The 21,567-nt window shown below is 38.3% G+C and overlaps 2 protein-coding genes across 8 annotated transcripts in view; one reads left to right on the top strand and one right to left on the bottom strand.

Moving 5' to 3' along the window:
• LOC137268830 (coiled-coil domain-containing protein 150-like) overlaps nucleotides 1–9,945 on the top strand; it is a 37,800-nt gene extending 27,855 nt beyond the window's left edge. For 2 of the 3 annotated variants that reach the window (XM_067803394.1, XM_067803395.1), the window contains exons 16-20: nucleotides 364–525; nucleotides 1,397–1,563; nucleotides 2,670–2,778; nucleotides 3,196–3,342; nucleotides 7,411–7,745. In XM_067803394.1, the coding sequence (XP_067659495.1) occupies nucleotides 364–525; nucleotides 1,397–1,563; nucleotides 2,670–2,778; nucleotides 3,196–3,342; nucleotides 7,411–7,494 (669 nt within the window). In that variant the 3' untranslated portion in view covers nucleotides 7,495–7,745. Of the gene's footprint in view, nucleotides 1–363; nucleotides 526–1,396; nucleotides 1,564–2,669; nucleotides 2,779–3,195; nucleotides 3,343–7,410 lie in introns of all 3 variants that reach the window. The other variant, XM_067803396.1, reaches the window with a different exon arrangement.
• LOC137268827 (5'-3' exoribonuclease 1-like) overlaps nucleotides 9,925–21,567 on the bottom strand; it is a 66,646-nt gene continuing 55,003 nt past the window's right edge. For 3 of the 5 annotated variants that reach the window (XM_067803391.1, XM_067803389.1, XM_067803390.1), the window contains exons 38-41: nucleotides 21,175–21,201; nucleotides 16,868–16,997; nucleotides 16,165–16,433; nucleotides 9,925–13,420 (exon numbers count right to left, since the gene is read on the bottom strand). In XM_067803391.1, the coding sequence (XP_067659492.1) occupies nucleotides 13,148–13,420; nucleotides 16,165–16,433; nucleotides 16,868–16,997; nucleotides 21,175–21,201 (699 nt within the window). In that variant the 3' untranslated portion in view covers nucleotides 9,925–13,147. The remainder of the gene's footprint in view (nucleotides 13,421–16,164; nucleotides 16,434–16,867; nucleotides 16,998–21,174; nucleotides 21,202–21,567) is intronic. The other 2 variants (XM_067803393.1, XM_067803392.1) reach the window with 1 other exon arrangement.

Raw genomic sequence — 21,567 nt, forward strand, 5'->3', positions numbered from 1 at the left:
TACACACATTATTCTGTTAATCTCTGCATAGTTATAAAACAGTTCGTCTCTAATTTCAGAGTTTGTTGAAAGATGTTCATTCAGAGTCACTGAAGTCATACAATGAGTAATCCATTCACTCAGCATCTACATCAAGCCGCTTCAAAGATACAAAATAGAATTGGTCTTTAGCAACCCATTGTTGTGGTAAGGTTGGATGTCAGGCCCACTTTCATTGTATCCCAATTAGATAGATCATGGATTGTCTTGTCCAGAGAGATTATGTACAGACTTTCGACGTTTAGCTAGAATATTGCTGAGTGTAGCGTTAAACAACCAAAAATTCAGCAAGCTGCTGACATGGCTTTTGGGTACTTGTTCCAGGGGGAGACAATTCAGCTGTTCATGAATCAGATAGCCTCCCTTCAAGAGGAGATTGGGCAGCTTGCTATGGCACAAGCCAACACCAGCCAGCTCCTGCAGCAGAAAGAAGCTGCACTGGAGAAGGAGAAGAACATCCGAGATGACATCAAGAAGAAGTACCATGTGAGAGAGAGGGAGTGAATGTGCTAGTTTTATGTTGTCTGTGGGGGAGTTTGCATGACATGAGAGAGGAGGGTGCCATTGTGTTGGATCGTCTTTGAACTGTGAATTTATTCACTTTTAGTATGTTCAAAGCTAAATCATCATAGGCAGCTCGGAATTTGTAAGTAATGAAGGGGTAAAAGTGAAGGGATCCTATGTGGGATTGTGCCCTCTTGCCAAATTTGAAGTTTTAGGGTCCGATTTAACTTCAGGAATGAACCTCAATGAGAAAGTTGATTTAAAACACTGCATTCAGAAAATTATTAGGTTCAAACTTCAAACTGATAGTTCTTAGAAATAAAAGAGCAAAGCAAAAGATTCCGTAATCATGAGGAAAATGTGGAACACACACAACCAGTGTATAAAATAAGACCTGTCAGGCCACCCAAGACAAGTTTGATTTCTGACAGACAGTTTCAATTTATAGCAAGCTAGCCCAGTAGTCTGGTAGAAAATTTGATACATCAGAGAAAATTCACCATATCTTGGTGTCTGGTCTGGTTAAATCTATTTTGGGTTGGTAGTGTTTTTAAGTTACTTGCCCTGATGTCTGGCTGGGGTTTTGGCTTACTTCACACACTGAAGGTACAAACACTTGCGTCGAACACATGGTTTTAAATGTTCATTCCTTGCAAATATCTTCAGAATTTGTTGTGTCTGGCCTTGGATAACTCATATAAGTATTTAGGTAGATCCCTTTGACTTCAACACATCTGTGTTTTACTGAATGTCCAAGTCATTGAGTGAACCAACCATATGCTAGGTCAATCGTAGGGTGTTTGAAATAAAGATTCAGTGAATCTTGTCCACAAGAAGTGATCTGCCTCTACAGGAAACCCGCAAGCGAGAGGAGGCAGTGTCACGAAAGAAGAAGGATGCAGAGGTGAGGCTAAAGGATGCTCACTCTGAGAGTCTGGAGATCTCACAACATCTTCAGGAGGCGCACGAATGGTTCAAGACTAAGTTTGACAAACTACAGATCGAGTTGGACATGTCCAGGTTAGTAATCAGTGTTCTGCTCAGAGAGGCCTCAAAGTAGCACTATTTCCCACCTCACACATGTCGAAATACCAGTGGTGTTTCCCCCTAATTTGAAATAATCAAAGATTGGTGGCAGTGACCAAATGCCCAATCAATCAATCATATTTTCTTATAATCAAACAGAAACGATTTTGGAACTAGTGTTTTAGTGTTTGAAACACTTCATAATGGAACATATCTTAAAAGTTGTCAGGGCCTGAAAACATGTGAGTTCTAAGAAAACTCACTTCACTTACAAACAGTCATGGCTGATTATTTCTTGAAGACTCCAGGAAGTTTATGTTCACACTGAATGTTAAATTTGCACATGCAATGGGCACATTTGCTAGATTTAACAAAAAACAGCAGAGAACCAATTTTTTACTTACCTTACCATAGGTCTATTAACCGATCCACATAAAATTACGGGGGCAACATCGAAAATAGGAGATACACGACCGTGTCTCTTATGAGGTAGCCATCAAGTATTTAATACGCTATAATCGACACAAAGATTGAAACTTTTAAAAGGATTCAGTGTAATTAGTGTACTAAATCAAACTTTATTAGCTGAAAAAAAAGGTAGCAGCTCAAACACGTCTACACTAGATGATGCTTGAAGTAAAAGCACAGTTCTCTTGGAGTCTGCGCGCATGTGCAATGGGGAGATCCAGACACTTCTGTGTCATTACAGTCGTCTAATTCGAGGTAGCCATTTTAAGATTGAATAGCAATTCAACTCTGTCAGATCTCCTACTAAGCGAAGCTTGAGGTAGTATGCTATAGACCTATGGTAATGTAAGTATTTAAATATCGAAAATATTTAGATTTTAACAATTTTGTACTTATCTGCATATAGAACCTGACGAGGAAAGTCTGAAAAATGATCCTAACCAATTCTTTACAGTGATTGCTCATTGTAATTATCCAGTCATCAGATTTCAACCAATTCTCGTCACTACTAGATACCAGAAGCACTGCTTGTTATGTCATTCAAATAGTGCTGATGTGATGGTAAACTTCACTCACACTCTCACCTGGAGCAGTTTACACTCTAAGCTAAAGTTAACTACAACTTGTTCCAGGAAAACCCAGGCCAAGTTAGAGGAGGCCAACATGATCCAGAGGGAACAGCTAGAGTCTGAGAGGTACCATGCTCAGGAGGCAGCAGAGAAGGCTCGAGACATGATCAAGGTTAGTACCAAGCACCATTATATGGTCACATACAAACCTTCCCTAGGCAGAAACACAGAGGTTTGTTACGCAGAAAGAAAAGTGGCCTCACTATCATTGGCCTCACTTAGTGCTCTTTCCATAGAAAGGGATGTAACCATGTCAAGATACCAAGTTAATTCCAGGCCAAACTCAGTAATGCTGTCCCTAAATACTCTCTGTGTTTTGGGTTGCATTTCGTCAAGAGTTCGTAGACTATTAGACCAATTCTGACCTTACAGTGGATTGGTTAGGGTAGCCACCCGAGAGCCTGGATAGTTTCCACTGGCCCAGATTTTCTTTTTTGAGACACCATGATACAACTGTAACGTTGCCATTTGCTTCAAACTCATGGCTGGAACATGATAAAACAGATACCTCTATACTCATTACTTTCAGGCAAGTCGTGAGACCATCAGTCGCCTAGCAGACTACGCAGAGCAGGCTGAGACGGACACCAAACAGCAGATGGCCAAACTGAAGGCCGAAGCCCAGACTGAGAGGGATGTTAATAAGTATGTGGAACTCAGGCACCAGAAATATAAAGTGAGCGTCCATCTTGGTTTAAGCATGCTGTGATTTCAGACGTTGCTGTTGCCCAGGTTTGCTGAGGGGCAAGGTTCTGTTAACATAATTGACAGTCTGGTTTCATTCTTGTTCCCCTGAGAGAATGGAAACGTTTTCTTTAGCTCTGCCTGTATTTCCCAGCTTTCATTAATGCTGACTGACATGTTGAGAACTTTGGTTCTGACTGATGCTTGACTGATAGTACTGTTACTATCCTACCAGCTAATACATTATCAGGTTTCTTGATTCAGGACTTTGCAGTGGTAGCATTTCTGGGTAAATGTCTTTTAATATTGCTTCTGTCCTTTGTTCAAACATCAACCTGAAGGTGTTGCCTTCTGCTAAAAGTTAATGCTGAGCTCTTGAAGTAGGGACCAGTAATCAAAGACATCTCTGTTCAGGATTAGAAACTCACACTAGCTCAAGAAAATTTCACTAATCTTTAAGGTATTCAGAGGGCTGGTAGGTTTTTGAATACTTTGTGGATGTCACTGTCCAGGATAGTAGACTTGCGAGGATAACATATATATCTGATATTCGTTGTTAAGAGTTACTGCCCATAGTCATTCCAGGATCAGCAACTCAGTAATGATTTGTCTACACCCTGCATCACCTGGAGCCTGCTGTGTGTATGTCTGGAATAACTCGTCCATATCCTATCATATCCCAATGCTAATGGTGCTGCAGCTTCATTACTAACTATTGTGATGTGTTAGTTTTCTGTTGAATATTTATTGGCTCAGATAATTCCTGTTTCATTGTTCAGTGTTGTTGTTTTGGTCAGCTCTTTACTAGATCAGATGGACATTTGAAGGTCCGGGATAGAATAGGCCTTTAGCAACCCATGCTTGCCATAAAAGGCAACTATGCTTATCGTAAGAGGTGACCAACGGGATTGAGTGGTAATACTCACTGACTTGGTTGACACATGTCTTCGGTTCCCAGTTGAGCAGATCGATGCTCATGCTGTTGATCACTGGACTGTCTGGTCCAGACTTGATTATTTACAGGCCACTGCCATATAGCTGGAATATTGCTGAGTGCAGCATATAACTAAACTCACTCACTGGATGAGATGATTGTTGCTTGATGTATACACATAAAATAAATTAGTACAACATCTGTGATTTGTAACCCCTATATGGTCCTTTGTTTTCATATCACAATTATGTTTGTTTGTATTATTTTGAACCTTTAGGTGTATCCTACTTTTATTGTGTATATTTTATTAACTTATCCAGATAGTAGGTTAAATTAAGCTGTGTATAAGTTTTTTTTGCTTTGGTTACATGTTACTACTGAAATAGTGCCAGAAATGCTTGGAAAATGTTTTTTAGCAATAATGTGATAATCTTTGATATTTCAGATTCATAACCCATGTATAATCATTCATACCACCTCGACCTAATATGACATATGAGTAATCACGGTCTACCAATCCCTAATCAATGATAACTTGTTAAATATGGCAATTCTCAGAAAAGATTCCATGGTAGAAACACTTCTAAGAAACAAAAGATACTGTGACCCAACTGTCTGGCAGATGGTGTGACAGCATTCATGTATCGCATGGGCAGTGCATGGCAGGTATCAAGTGTCTGTATCACTGCTGGTTGAGGACTCTGAATTACAACAGGTACTCAGCTGACGTTGACAGCGTCCCACAGCCAGTATTTGTCCTCAGTGGCGAGAACATGGTCTACAGTATTTTGTATGGAATTATTGCGGGCAAAAAAATTCTTTCAGTTACCTCAGATCATCTTGATGGGATTGAGGTCACAGTACTGTACTGAAGTACACAGAACTATGTGGCCGTGTTTGCTGCTAGTTGATCAGTGATGTACTGGATTGGCTTTTTGTGCTGCCAGAATTTTTCCATGAACAGGGGCTTTTTTTTCTGATTGCCTGCAAGGCATGATACAGGAAGTGAGAAAATCCTGCAACTGAACCTTGCCTTGGTTTATTGTCATGCAGATTAAGGTAACTGGTGTTATCCAAAATGATAACGCTTGGCTCGTCCAGCTGTAGTAAAAGCTGATATTTGAACCAGTCCGAAAATATGTGCCCATTCAGCCTATACAGTAATCATCATCAGATTTCTTGGCCTCAAAAGCAAAGTCACAACCACAATCAGTCCCTTGCCTGATGGTAGCACTTGCGCCTTAGAACAATCTGGAGGAAGCCACATCTGATCAGTTGAGGTATTTTTTATTTTTATTACACCAGTTTTCATTAAGGTATACAATCTGAAACCCCAAATTATGGTATTCTTCAACTCTACTGAGATAAGTTGATCACATGGACAGAATGGCGTACTTTTCTCTAACCACAGCTGTGTCATCTCCCCGTTTGGTGTACCTGAACCCTGTTTCTACCAGAACTACAATAAGTGTTGTTTTCAAGACATTTAATATATCTTTGATCTTATCTTGTATTTTAGCAAACGTCAGTGGGATTTTGCTTTCATGCAGTATATAGACTGCACTGTGTATGACACCTATGTCAAAGGTGTCCAGTTTCCTACCTGGTTTTGATTTGACATGACACTAGAGGTAACTGAATTCTTTAGATCTTTGTAAACCTGCCTATTATGTCAAATTAAGGGCTTTACACATTCTACAGTAAAATCTGTCATAGCTGATGAGAGGTTTCCCCCTTTGTTTCTCCAGTATGAAATACTGGTATAAACTGCAGAGGTATCAAGTCACATGCCATTTCAGTGCTCAAACACGAAGGGAAACTTCTATGGGAGAACAAGATTATCTATGTGATTTGAATCAAAGACATTTTTTTAACATAATTATTTTGAATATGTCCACCTCAAGAGTTTCATCTTTTTCACATATTGATTTTGAAAGAAACTCTTTACAATCAGTTATGTTATTTAATTAGTTGAGGCTGTTTGAATAATTAAAGACTGTATTTCAAAACTACAGTTTGTACTTAGAATATGTAGAAATGTAAGCTTTAGTATCCAACTAGGTAAAATTGTACAAGTATCATATATGTGCTTTTATCTTATGTCAAATTCATCATATTGATACTGAACAAAAAAGCACTTTCCAAGCATTTCTGGCATTACTAATAAAAAATATTGGTGTTGCAATACTTTATCCATGTGTATCTGTGTCATCAGTGTAGCAATGATGTCCATGTGCATGCACATGCCTGCAGTAGATGATACCCAGTTTCCCATGAGAAGCTACTGCCTCTGTGGTGTGGAAAACAGACCCTCTCGCTATACCATACCATCTTGCTGTAAGACATTAACAGATGGTAGTTGCTCTTACCCAACCTGGTTTGGGACATTAAGGAAGTAAAATAATGTCTTTTCTGTAAATGGTGATTAAGTTGAACTCTGGGCTGTTCCAAAGATTTATTCATGAAGATTACAGACATGCCATCACAAAACCTCCTTAAATCAGAATGGTGAAAGTGTAGACAAAAAAAAATCACCAATCATACAACCAATCATAGATTTCATCACCTCCTGTTAAACTTCGTGCTAAAGATATGTCATTTTTAAATGTTATTAGACCTTTTGAAGTCATTATAATGCATAAATCTGGAACAGCTGCATGGCATAACTTGTAGAACTGTCTTCTTTTGATGCCAAAGTTTCAGGAATTCATACTTTGTTTCTGACATATGATCATTATGAAAGAAATGTATATTCAAGAGACCCTTGAACGTCCTGGACAGAATAGGCCTTCTGCGACTATGAAAGGCAACTGTGTTTGTCGTAAGAGGCAGTTCAATTCCCAGTTGTGCAGATTGATGCTTTTGCATCCAGACTCGATTATTTATGGACTGCAGCCATATAACTGAAATATTGCTGAGTACGGCATAAAACTAAACTCACTCACTCACTCACATTCAAGAAACGAAACAATATATGGAATCAATCATGTTTCGCAGCAGTTTGCACTATAATAGTGGTAAACCAGTCAGTAATATTGTTGGTTATATGCATAGAAAATGGTAGTTATGCAAATAGCTAACCCTTGTGTGTTAACTGTTGACAGAGGTCCTTGTCTTGTTCTTTAGGAAGCCAATGATAGCTACTTGGACGAGCTGATGATGCTGTTGGACTCCACATCAACGGAAGGAGATGTCAGCTGGCTGGCCTGACCTGACCTTTACCTCTAACACAACTGCCTTCACCTTGCATTAATGACCTTCATTCTTGGATGCTCAAATATTTGTTAAAGCAGTTTTAGAAACAGTGAATATTGCGAAAAAAAATGATCTTTGACATTGTCAGCTTGACTTGTTTAAATGTTTTCTTCAGTCTTCATGCAAGTGCCATGGGTATTAGAGCTTCCAAACATTCGAGATATCTGGTTTACTGATTGAAGCCCTGCTTCTCGTAATCAAGTTACGTCTCTGTATGTAGTGATATTAGAGTATAGAATGGTATGATATTGCTTGTTAGGAACTTGAATGCTGATTCTTGTCTTTGTGAACAGTTATATCCCTTAACAGTGCCAAGATCTTCTGACAGTTTCCCAGATCTGTCCCTGTGATCTTTGAGCTCTCATAGTCATGTGTTTTACCAAGATGGTAATGTTGGAATGAATCCTACTCATTAACATCGTAAACTTCACAAACCAAAGATTTTTCAATCTGCATTTAATCAGCAACCTGAATTTCCAGCTTGGCAGGTAAACTATTTTGTTGAAGATCTGTCCATATGTTTACATTTTCTTGTGTTTGTTATGAATTGTATATATTGTTAGAAGAGACGGAGGAAATCCACCTATTGTTACAGGGTTGTATCTGTATTGCGTGCACAAAGTCTTTTGTAAGCAGAATTACTTAAAGCAAGAATAGACTCAACAGGGTGTCCGCTAGGGCAAGGATTAAGTAATTGTACAGGGTACCCTGGCAGTATTGGTAAATCAAATGTTTTGCACTGAACTTCTTATTATTTGGCATATGACAATATGACATATGACAATTTGCAGATTTGATGGGTCTTACAAGACATGCATTCAAAATCAAGTATGTTTGTGATGCCTGAAAATATGTTCTTAGATGACTAATTGTGTTGGTGCCAGCGGTAACTAATCTTTCAGTCAATCTGAATGATAAAAATGTACTACACACTGCATATTTCAAGAAATGAATCCAGATGTGCCTATTTTGAAGTTTAAACTGCTCCAAAATATTCTCTTATTCCTGAAGAAAGCATGTTATGTCTGCAAAATGCTGTGTTAAAGAATGTATGAAGTTCAAAAGTTAATATTTAAGCTGAACATGTTTTGCATCATAAATGAACTGATCCCTGGTGGTTCTGTGAGGCGAGTAACAGGATTAGGTAGTAATGCTCATGGTTGATACGTCATCATTTTCCAAATGTGAACATAACTGCTCATGACATTAACCACTGGGTAGACGTATTTATTTACAGAATGTCAACATTTAACTGGAATATTGTGAAATGTGACATTAAACAAGAAATGAATTTCTTTTTCACACAGACGTTTAGAGACTCATTTTTAATCCAGACACTCTTTGGTAAGTTTTCATTCATAAATATGGCTGTGTTTAAGACTTTGTGTATACATTTTGGAACTGTTCTCTTTCCATTCTCATTGTATATCTCTCATAGTTGCCAGTAGTTACTCCATATGATATTACACATCAAGGATTTGCTCCGACTGCTAAATTGTCATTTAGAAAACATATATTTGTGGCAATAAAAATGACAAGTATTTATTTACATGTATGACCAGCTTGAACCAGAGACTGATATCAATAAATTTTCTTTTAACCTACATTATGATGATTGCTGAATCTTTGTGAGGTGAAAAGATAGCAACGTACAGCTACAAATGTTATGCAGTATACATTTTGATTGCATTAATGAACTGAACCCTGACGTCGGTTAACGGCCAATAAGTTATGAAGAAAATTCTAAAGTAAATGTGTATTTGTGCTTTTCTTCAGAGATAGTAAATACTGCACAATAGACAGTATTAACTAACATTCTTTTCTCGAAATGATTCTTTTCTCCAAACAGATAAAAATATTGAGCTACACAAAGCTGTATAGTTTTGACTGACCCAAACAAATCTGTAAGGATAAAATCAAAAAGATGTGGCATTACTTTAGGTAAAATATGAAATGGCATCACATGAGAGTAGTGTTCAAAGTACAATGTACTATGATGTGATGTCATTTGAGGAATATTGCCAGTGAAAGATTAAATTATTATTTGATAATGATAACCTTTGTCCACAGCACTTTTTTTTTTTTTTTTTTTTTGTAAAACTGGAATATTGCCGAGTGCACTGTATGACATGGGGAGGTCTGACAGTATTCCTTTTATTTTCTAATGACATTATTTGATAATTCAAATGACCATATATATATTCTGTCTGTGATATTTTAACATGTTGATGTAGATGTTTGTGTATGATTGGACTCAACACATCATAATCATTTGATTTGCTGATTTGACTGTATGCATTTTAGTCATCCTTTCATCTGTTCTTTTCTGAATCTCATATTAGTCACAGTAATTCAGAATGTATAATGTATATTTGTATTTACTTGTATAAACAATAATTTATCTCACCATGTCTTTCAGATATTTTCTTGAACTTGAACTCTAAAAAAATAAAAAGGTTCTGTTACTTGAACACGCACACTCACACGCACACACGCATGCACACACACACACACAGAGCATTGTATCCAGTTTCATCCTCCTTCAGCAGATGTTACCAATAAGCACCCTAGTTTGTAACAGTTCTTCATGAGCAATCAACAAAAAATTATCTGCTTGGGTCCAAGGTTTGATCACGGCTCAAAGGTCCCTGCAGGCAATATGAGGGTCCTGTGACAGTTTAGAGAACTGTGTTTAAGAGCCTTCTGTGTCGATTCTTCACATTTGTTGCACTGGATGCATCTGATCACAAACCCCACTGTCACATAAGTGAAACTTCCCTCTTATTTCATGTAGGAATTTTCAATCCAATGACCACAGCTCACAACTTACATCATAGTTCACAACTTAAAATATTTATTACAAATCACACAAGTTGTGTGTTTTATTGCTGACCTCACAGTTCTGTAAAGTGACATGTCACCATTTGTTGACTACATCAGTTGGTAATTTCAGTCCTCCATAACGCTGACATGATGGACGACGCTGTCGTAATAGCACCAGCAGTGGTAGATAATAGTGGATCAACACAACATATCAAATTGATTCCCTCAACTGATTCTTCCTTAACTTACTCTCAATCCCTGTTAAAACACAAACATGTTTTCTGTTCCAAATCTATTTCCTTCAATTAATCAAGGAACACAGTATCTCTGAATTTCCAGCCTATCAACATTTCGTTTAAAATCAATTATATATGTATTAAATGATCATAAATTATTTAATACACTAAAACATAGTGAAACATGTTGCATCTTGTCCAAAAATGAAATAATGAGTTCAGTAAAGTTGTGAATAAAAAGGCAAAAATATGATTTCATGTGTTAAAACAAACCAAAGATAAGAATCAAACCAAAACGAGGGGACAAGGCAGCATTTGTGATGGGAGATCAAACATGCTAACTCCTTGTTGAAGCTGTTACAGCTTATTGAAACTTCACTCCAAACCTAACTGTACCTTAAACATTAAAACATTAGTAGTAATTACTGCGAGTACCTACAAAACAAGCATCCTGGCCCTGAAACCTTCAATTAAAATCCTTACATATGCAGTAAGAAAAGCAACTGTAACAACCTGTATCTATTCAAATCTGGCCCTACCACACCAGTGACAGACTTCTTACACCCAAGCATTGTTCTGCTCCTAAATTAGGGATATTTTTTCTCATTCAGCGCAGTGGTCATCCTTGTTTTCAACACTTTCATTGAGATACAGTGCTAGAAAGAAAAATAACTTATACTCCCTTTCAAGGACTCAAGTGTTGAAGTGAAACAAAATACAAATTATTGACAACAAATCAAATAACTTCTCATCTTAAAATGGAACATTCCTCTAGACTTAAGAGATAATTCTTAAATCATGTTTTTGAACTCCAAGGTCAGGGCCTTTATTCTCGAAACGTTCGTAGCCCTAAGAATTCTTAACTTTGTGTTAAGAAGGGGCTTAAGAACTTCGTAGGGCTACGATCATTTCGACAATAGCTAGCCAGTTTCTCAAACTTATCTTTACATTGAGACAATCAAACCTCACTACAATCATTGGGCCCTAAACAGAGAAACACAGTATGTTCTGAAACCCTGCTGGTTCTTATTTTAGTCTCCACATACTGGGGGATGTGAAAATGAGGAACTAAACATACCCTGGGCTCAAATAGTACCATCTTAGTCTCCGTTTCTCAAAGTGACCAAAGCAAAAACTTCCATGCTTTAACATCCATCTATGGTGATCGAATATGAACCAAACCTGAAGCCAATATCGGCTCTCATATTAAGATATAGACTCATGATAATAGTGGTGCTATAATCATTTTGTGGAAGAAAGCTCTTGGAAATGTACAAACACAGCCAGACCCTGGACACATGCAACATTGACAATACATACATATCTCTCTTAAGATACAGGCTCCACTTCTAATATACCAATGCCCTTTAGAGAAAATTCAGGTTTTGGTTTTGCCATTTCCTTTTTACGCCAACTTCTTTATTATATTAACCCTGAATGTTGGCTATACAACCATCAACTATTTCATGGAAAGATACATGATATTTGAATGGAAATAAACCATTTTTTGTTCAAATTGTTTATGAAGACCTCAGCCAAAGAATCAAAGTATTACTAAGGCCATAACTTTTGGTTATGCTGAGTTTACAAGATATTCAGACATGTATTCTTCGTACAAGTTAAGTAGCATGTTTGTTGTTTATTTTTGCACTGGAATTGTGTCATGAAATGCTGAGTAAGCAAATCAGTGATATTCCCCTAGAAGACAGGAAACAGCTGCAGGTTTTGCATAGATAATAGTACAATACATTACCAAACACTTGTATGGAGATTCTTCCTTTGTCTGTTGGACTTTGATTATGCAGCTCCACTGTAAGAGGAGATCACTCTGACAACTTATCACAACACTTTGAGCAGTCACCTGATCAACTTCATCCTGACAATCCAGTGTATTAAATCTACTTTCATTTATGACAAATACCACAAAGCCTACGCTGCCATACTCCCTACAGAGCTACTGAATGACATTTAGAAGTGATGTACATACAGGTGAGAATTTATGGATGGCCACATATATTTTGAGGAACACAAAATAAAGAAGTTGACATCCATAATGTTTTGCCTTCATCATACTATGCACAGAATTTACAAACTAACCTGTCAACCACATCAGAGAGGAGATATAACACACTGGATTATGAAAGATGGATTAGCTTATATACACATTGTCTTGTCAACTCACCAAGCAGACATAATAGATACCTCAGATATTTCACTTGCATTTCATATCTCTTACAAATACACACATAAAAATGCTTACAAGTAAAAACAGAAATACAGCTATTGATCAAAATTAAAATGCTTCAGTATTCTTGATGTCAGAATGGAACCAAATAAAACTGACTGGGTAGTCAACAGCTACCACTGAAGTCATGGCCACTGCATGACTATCATATTTCAGTGAGGTCTGTCCGTCCAACTTCACAACATGAACCCTTATGATATTCATCACGGACACACAACATACAGCTGTGCTATCACACAACAATAGTCGCAACACACTTCCTTCCAGCACAACAGTCTGCACTTAATTGTGATGCTGCGATTATCTAGGAGAAGTTGAGGTTGGCAGCTATTCGTGGACGCCGTTTCCTCCCCTGAGACGGAGGTCCACCAGCAGACTTGGGTTCAGATTTATGGGACTTTGGGTGATCAGTTTTAAGAGCTGAGTAGCTCCCTGACTGGGACTGAGAACTATCAGCTTGTTTGTTTTCACTTCTAGCGAAACTGTCAGAGTCTCTGAATGGAGCAGCACTGTTGTCTTCATGGTAATGGGACTGGGTGTCACGGCGTTTCTGGGGTGTCTTTTGATTCCTAGCAACCTGCAAACAGGGAGCAGATGTGAAGTCAGTATGGAGTGAGTGTTGTTCTGAGTCACTTTAAGCAGTATCCTTGCTGCAAACAACTCACTTCAACCAGAAGGCTTACCAAGCACCTTCACCCTAATGAGTGAGTGAGTATGGTATAACACAGCTTTCAGCAGTATTCTCGCAATATCACTGCAGGAGGACACAGAAATGTGTTCCAGACACGTGGTGAATCAAATCTTACTTTCAACATGACAAGTGAAAGCTTTAAAGGGGCACTGATGCGGAGCAATTTCCGTGGACTGGTGTAAACCTTTGTTATTGTTTTTCTCCAGTTAGTACCCGGATGATGTCCCAGAATTCGTGACTGGTTCGTGACCTCTGCTGCGCAGTCCGTATGTGCAACTGATAGTTTAATTATAGACAGATCAACTGAGGTGAAGTCGTTTTTACTTCATTACAAATGTATTATGAAAACAAATGAAACACTTTGAAGATTAATCAACTGCCAGTGGTAGAAATGGTAAAAAGACTATTAGGACGGAAAAATACCGAAGCCAATGTACGTCTCTATATTTTGTCTCATAACCCTAATTAGTTTATTGTCATATTTGTATGATTTTGAAACTTAATAAGAGAACACGCGGTCTGCTTATACTCATAGTAAATTTCTAACATAACAGCAACATTTATACATTGTACAGATTGCCAATGTGGATCCTATTTCACACACATACGCGATCTAGTGTGTGTTTTCTGTCATATCGATTGTGCTGAATGCTACAACAAATAAATTGAAACAAAATGCAAATAATGAATGTAAAACAGACTAATTTTAGAGCAACAATGTCAGGCTACTACCTTGTTCAGGAATGTATCAATATCCACGTAAACGAAATCGTATTCCATTCATCTGCAGCTGGTAAATAATTCTGCTCTGTGTCGCGTGTCTTACACAACTGTCTAAAGTAACACATCGTTTTACGTCTTTCGTTGGTGAAAACCTAACAAACCTCTCACTGGTCACCCAAGATAGCACACCTGGCAACTAATTGTATGATGTCCGCTATTCTAAGTAATTTAGTTAACCAATAATGAGCAATCAATCAATCAACGCAAGGGTGGTTAATTCTTTGAAGGGAGGATGTTGTTTTTACAATCGCACTTTACGACAGGGTGTAGTCATCTACACACACTACCTTTTGACAAAACAAAAGTAATTAATCAATCAGTGTGTTATCGGTTAATCCTTTGATCGATGTTTGTTTTTGTATCTCAGCTGATAAACCCTCTTGCATCACTTACATGCACATATTAGATAACATACAATACATTTGCCATTACAGACCTTAATTAATAATGTTGAGTATTTACTCCAGACAGGAGAAATGCCAAATGGGAACCTTTGTTGAGTAACCTGAGTGGTGTTACTACTAATTATACCTGTTATAAATTCATTAATTGACCATCCAGAGAATGATGACAAATAACACATGTAGATTTACACCATCAAACGCGAGTTACAGCAAGGAAGATGTAATCTCTGTGTCGCATGCAGCCTGAAAACACTTATGGGCCGAAACTGTTTTGAGGATACCAACGGAATTTCGTTACATAAGTAATACATACAGGCATTTGCTGTGTACTTGTGAAATAAGGGGGGGGGGTTACGTAAGAAAATTTTCAGATTTATCTACCAAAGGCAAAGTCGTCGTTTATTGTTTACGAATTCAAATAAATCAACTGTGTGTTTTTATTATCACAAATAATAAACCATTGTAGCTACCATAGCTACCAAAATTTACGCATCACAGCTGAACCAACACTCAAAATTACCTAAATATGAAGTTTTGCAGTCTTCCGGAATGAAACAAATGGCTTGCTACGTGCCTGTAGACATCATATCTTCATGTAACATGATTGAATATTGAGGTTAAAAACAGAGAAATAGGATCAAATTGAGTAACTATACCATCCAAGCATCCGAAAAAAACTACACTGCTGGGATATTTTGTTACGATCAGACAAGGAATACCATGGATATTTTTTTAAATAATGGCATATGATGGGCATCCGGCCTCCTGACTCTTCTAATATGGACTGGAGCCCACTTCCTTTGTCCGTCACGGTCAAAGGAGCGGTCGCTGACCAATTTGCAGTTTGGTTCCGTAATTAGACCGTTGGCGAGAAACATTATTCGCTCCGCATCAGTGCCCCTTTAACTACCAGGCTACCCCCAAAATTGCTCAGCCGGATGAATCTTAACGTAATCTAAAGATCCTTAAGCCAAGCTGGAATATAATGGTGATTTATATGGACTTGGGTGATATTTGATCCAACATCATGGAATTGAAGAGGTGATGTATGTCACTGATATTTCAGACAAAAAGAAAGGTCGTTTAATGGTAGATGTTTCACAGATTTGCAGTAATTGCAACAAGTAAATACAATGGTAAATACTTTTAAATTGCAATTGGCAAGGTAAAATTATGAGGATTCGCAATCTTAATATTTGATTTACTTTTTTGTTTAAAGTGAAATTAATCAGCATACTTTCACAGCAAACAGACTATAAGTTGCTATACAGGAAATACATATTTGAGACTGTGATTTCTGAGAACAAAATTCTAATTCTAATTTTAATTAAATGCCATGAGACTAATTTCTTCAACCTCCAGCACTGGCATGTGGCAACTGAAAGTGGTCTCATGAAAACTAACATATCAAGAAAGAGTTGTTAGAGGACAGCAAGTGATCACCTGAAGAGGAATGAAGGCAGGGTCTGTCACCGTTCCCGGCTTTCTTGATGCTTCTGTGCTGTGATAGCTTCCTCCCAACCCCATGTCGGACTGGCTACCTTGGTGATGGTTCCAAGAACCACTTCCTGCATTTTGATTGGCTGGATGGTGTTGTCGTACACCTCCACGCTGGTGATGACCATGACCCTGATATCTTTGAGGTTGTGGAGGGCCTGGAAACTGGTGGCAAGGATGTCGTAGTTGAGAGTAGCCTCCCCTTGGTACAAACACTGGTCATACAAAAGGAATATTTTCACTTATATTTTCATTTACATTTTGTAACATTTCTGAATATAAGCAAACATGTAATCTGTAAATCTTCCTAAGTTGGTTGAGTTTATAAGGTTAATGCACTTAAAATAATTTTGCCTTACCCATATCATTACAGCCAAGCAATATCTAACTGTGGGGATACTGATGAAACTTTATACATGAAACACAGGCTTACTTTGTCCCTGAATTCCATAACGAAAATGTAAGTTTGAAAACAAGATATAAACCTGAGTCAATACTGAGTCCTAAGCGTGTGTTAAATTACTGTTCTCTGGGTGTTCCACGAAGCTTTAAGTACCTATGCATGGAGTGGGGGTAAACAGACATGTGGGGGTGGGGATAACAGATGTGGAGATGAGGCATCTTTGTCTGTGGGGCTCTTTCTACTTACTCTGTGCTGTACCAGGTCGAACTGGACTGAAGGCAGAGTTTGGGGAACACAGATGAGGGGGTGGGGGCATCATCAACCCGGGGGGTGGGACGTTCATAAACGGCCGAGGCTGTGTCCGGTCTAATGCTTGCTGCAATAACAACAACAGCTGATGTAACTCCTAGTAATCCATTCCATTCCACCAGTGGCGGGGTCATACTTGGTTAAAGTGGGTCATTTATGGTCATTTTAGACCTTCATGTAGCAGGTAGAAACAATTACATCGAAACTGCCTTGAATCAATTCTTAGTCTTTTTGGGGGGGCCAGTGAATGCAGCAACAAAACAATGCTGAAATAGAAATATTGAAATGCAAAAACATTTTATAAAACAAAGGTTGGTGAAAATTAAGAAACACAAATATATATACATAAATATACATGTAAAAGTTATCAACTTTAATTCATTCAAAAGCACATGTCTGTCATTTAAATACTGCTTTATTTTCTACCAACTTAACATTTTCAGAAAATAAAAAAGACAATTACTAGGATTCACCTCATTCTTTCATATCACAGTAATTAATCTACCTTTGCAAGATAAAGTAACATTCAAGAATAACGTCACCCGAGTTGTTTAATAGTTTTTAACAATGACACTCCCATTGTGCAAATGATTTATTGAAATGTTCATAAACCAAAACATAGAAGGCTGTGAGATTATAGTTATTTATATGTAGATAAACAGATTAAATAAGAAACAGCCATTAGAAAATAATTCTAAGTATGAATCATCTTCCAGCAACTTAATTTAAATGAATTTCAGCTGTAATAAACAATAACATTCTGATCATCAAGGACAAAGGAAAAAATAATAAAAGAATAATAATAGAAAATAATAAAAGACAGTGTACTGAAATAACAATATAAAAGATACACACGATGCACGCTATCACTGACAATCATAAAAGATAATAAGTCAAAATATGTGAGCAAGGCTCACTAATACCCTCTACCATCTTCAGTTTAACAATTAATAATGAATATTTAAAAATACAAGATCTTTGCACTGCACCTAACTTCCTATAAACAAGAGACTTTACCAAAATCTTATTTGAAAGGCATTTTAGAAGTTTACCAAAATCAGTAAACAATACATTGCAAAGTTACTGGTTGAACAAGTTTTTTTCTAAGAAGTTTAAGCGATGTAATTTGTGATAATTCTAAATATATTAAAAGTATCAAAATATGACTTTGCAATTAACTTCTCCAGAACGTATGGAGGGAGATCTCCAAATTTGAAAAAAATCAAATCAAATGTGTTTTAGTTATTGTCTGAACAAAAAATCCCTTGTCTTTTTTCAAAGTTCAAATATTTTTTCAAATTCATGAAAATCAGAATCAAACCTTGCACTGCACCTGTCCTTCTGACAAAGAAGCTGTTTTCCAAATATGAAAGTTTTTTACCAGTATTTATCAAGCAATTAGTTGAACAAACATTTCTGAGTTCAAACTTTTTTTAATACTACTTGAGACAAAGATGGTCCCTAAAATTGAGAACCATTGAACAAATAGTGTTTAAGGTATTCATCGAACACACATATTTTTAAGCAGGGGCAGTGGACTCTGGCAATATCAGCCTCTGTAAACACAGGCATTCTGTCTACAATGGCACACAGTTTCAGTCCCGGCAGAAATGCACTTAATTATCATATAGAAACATCTGTAAACATCGGCTTCTGTCTACTCAGGATACCGGTATTGTTTTTCAGTCCTAACGAACAAATTGTTATGAAAACAAATCTGTAAAAACTCGGCGCATGAAAGATGCAATTACCTCCAAATGATGTAACAACACAATTTGCAGTTACTACCCGAGATTATTCAGAAATGGGAAGTGTCAATTAGTAGCTTGTTACTTAGTGAGTGATACATGTCCCATACACAGAGTGATGAATGGTGGGCAGTTCAACTGTTAACACTGTAACACCACATTTCCCGAGATTATTCAGAAACGGGAAGTGTCAATCAGTACCTTGTTAACTAGTGAGTAGTACATGTCACTTACGAAGTGACAAAGACGAAGATGAAAATGTGTTGTAAAACATTGACTGTAAGTGATGTTTTGAGAATGTGCACTCAGATCAAACCCTTCGCATCCAGCCAGGAAGTACGACTTCTACATCATGTGCAGAACTTGGAAAGTGCAGCTGAGGACACTGCTCTCGAAGCATCGGCACAGAAAATACAAAGCAAGATCAGTGACTTTTTCACAATGTGAACAACCTTGTTATTATACATAATAGAAATAAATGAATGAATGTGCATTCTGACACTGCCCTGTTCCTTATTCAAACATGTTGTTAATGCTAACGAGACAGTCCGACTTCCGTTGTGCGTCTGTGTCATGAGGCAAACTGCCTATACTGGCACTTAGTCAAAACCAGCATTCTTATTTGGTCCGGAGTGATGCCGGTATTGACAGAGTCCACTGCACTCCCAATCTTTTCAGGCAAGATGTAAATAAACAATAAGTGTCAAGTTGAAAAGCCCCAGCGATGAAGAAAGAATATAATGTCTTTGTTGTTATTGATGAAAAGCACTTTTGTAAGCATTTAGGATAGAGTAACTTAACAGTTTGACCTTTTCCAAAGCATTATGGTGAAAACATGAAATGCTTGGGAAAGTGTGTGTGATAGCCAAAAACACAAGCATACACACAAAGACACAAAAAAAGTACAGTACATAAACACATTTTTGAAAATAGTGACATCTTAGTTCTTCTATATGAGAGATGCCAACTCAACCAGGGCCACATCTATTTCAATGAATGTTGGTTAAACCTATCTCAATGCTGTTGAAACAGAACCTGGAATAATGAGGGAAATGGAACTCATGTCTTTGGCACAGTGAGCAAATGCTGCCACTACATGGTTGCCCCTCCCTGCCCCTTCCACAAGGCCGCCCCTTCATGCCCCTCCTACACAGCTGCCACTACACTGCTGCCCCTTCCTGCCCCTCCTACACAGCTGCCCCTTCCACAAGGCTGCCCCTTCCTGCCCCTCCTACACAACTGCCCCTTCCACACAGCTGCCCCTTCCTGCCCCTCCTACACAGCTGCCCCTTCCACACGGCTGCCCCTTCCTGCCCCTCCTACACAGCTGCCACTACATGGCTGCCCCTTCCTGCCCCTCCTACACGGCTGCCCCTTCCTGCCCCTCCTACACAGCTGCCCCTTCCTGCCCCTCCTACACAGCTGCCCCTACCACACGGCTGCCCCTTCCTGCCCCTCCTACACGGCTGCCCCTTCCACACGGCTGCCCCTTCCTGCCCCTCCTACACAGCTGCCCCTTCCACACGGCTGCCCCTTCCTGCCCCTCCTACACAGCTGCCCCTTCCTGCCCCTCCTACATGGCTGCCCCTCCCACACGGCTGCCCCTTCCACACGCCTACCCTTCCACACCGCTGCACCATCCACACGGCTGCCCCCCCCACGCCACTGCACCTCCAACACCACTGCACCTCACATACCACTGCCCCATCCACTCGACTGCCCCTTCCACACCGCTGCCCAATCTACTCAACTGCCCCTTCCACATGGCTGCCCCTCGCATCCCCCTAAAAGCATATTACAATGACTAGCTGTGTATTGTTTTACGACACTGGTCAGCATTGACTTTTAATCACATAACTGAAACTTCCCCAAATTGTGTAAACTAGCTAAACTAGTGGGCAAGCAAAATTCCAGCAATATCATGGCAGGGAACACTTGGAATGGGCTTCACACATTTTACCAATGTAGGGAATTGAAAGTGGAGCTTCGGTGTGACGAATGAACCCTTTAACCACTAGACTGTCTGACTGCCCCCATTAAGTTAGTGATCATTTATAGGCAATATATGACCTTAGATAATTTGAGTAAGTTAGTTACGGATGTAAACCACAAATCACTTAGAGGATCCAGCAAACTGTGTTCCTCAAACATTCCCCATCTTGCACCTACTACTGTTGGGTTGCATTGTGATGTTTTTCTGAAATTAATGAGGCAGTCAGACACCGAACACAGAAAACACAAAACCAAACTGCTAATTAACTGGTCAGCCTTACAGAATTTTGCTTTTGTACAAACATTTGACAGTTTACTTTGAAAAAAACCCCAAAACATAGAGATGTGTTTCAATATTGTAATCATCCTGTCAAAATGACAATGGTTGGCATCTCTGTAACCATGGTAACACATCTAGAGTACAGATATAAAATGAAAGTATAAAGCGTAAGTCAGCAGTGGTGTACAAAACTAGCAAAGGTCAAAGGCAAGGTATGAACTCACCAGAATAATTTGCCATTCAATAGTAAACTTTTTTAAAAAATAAATAAACAAAAATTAGTTTTTAAGTTACATCCAGATGAACATTCTGTCAAAACATATTTGTAAAAATCATGTAAAATCACAGTGAGTTATGTCAACAAATAACAACACATGATATCTGTAACTTTACGGAAACACTGTGAGGCCAATGACAGGGCACCATCTGGTCATGTGACTACAACTTCCTTTTGAATTTTCAGCAGATTATTAATTGCAGTGTAAAATATGTCTGTGTGATAGACAACACACAGGACAGAAAGTAGTTTGAGAAGAAATATAAACTTTCATTTTGCTTGGCAAGTTTTCTTAAGCAACTCTTGAGAAATGTGAAATTGCGAACAAGAAAGTAGAAAT

This window comes from Haliotis asinina, chromosome 16 (assembly GCF_037392515.1).
Source record: "Haliotis asinina isolate JCU_RB_2024 chromosome 16, JCU_Hal_asi_v2, whole genome shotgun sequence".
NCBI lineage: Eukaryota > Metazoa > Mollusca > Gastropoda > Lepetellida > Haliotidae > Haliotis > Haliotis asinina.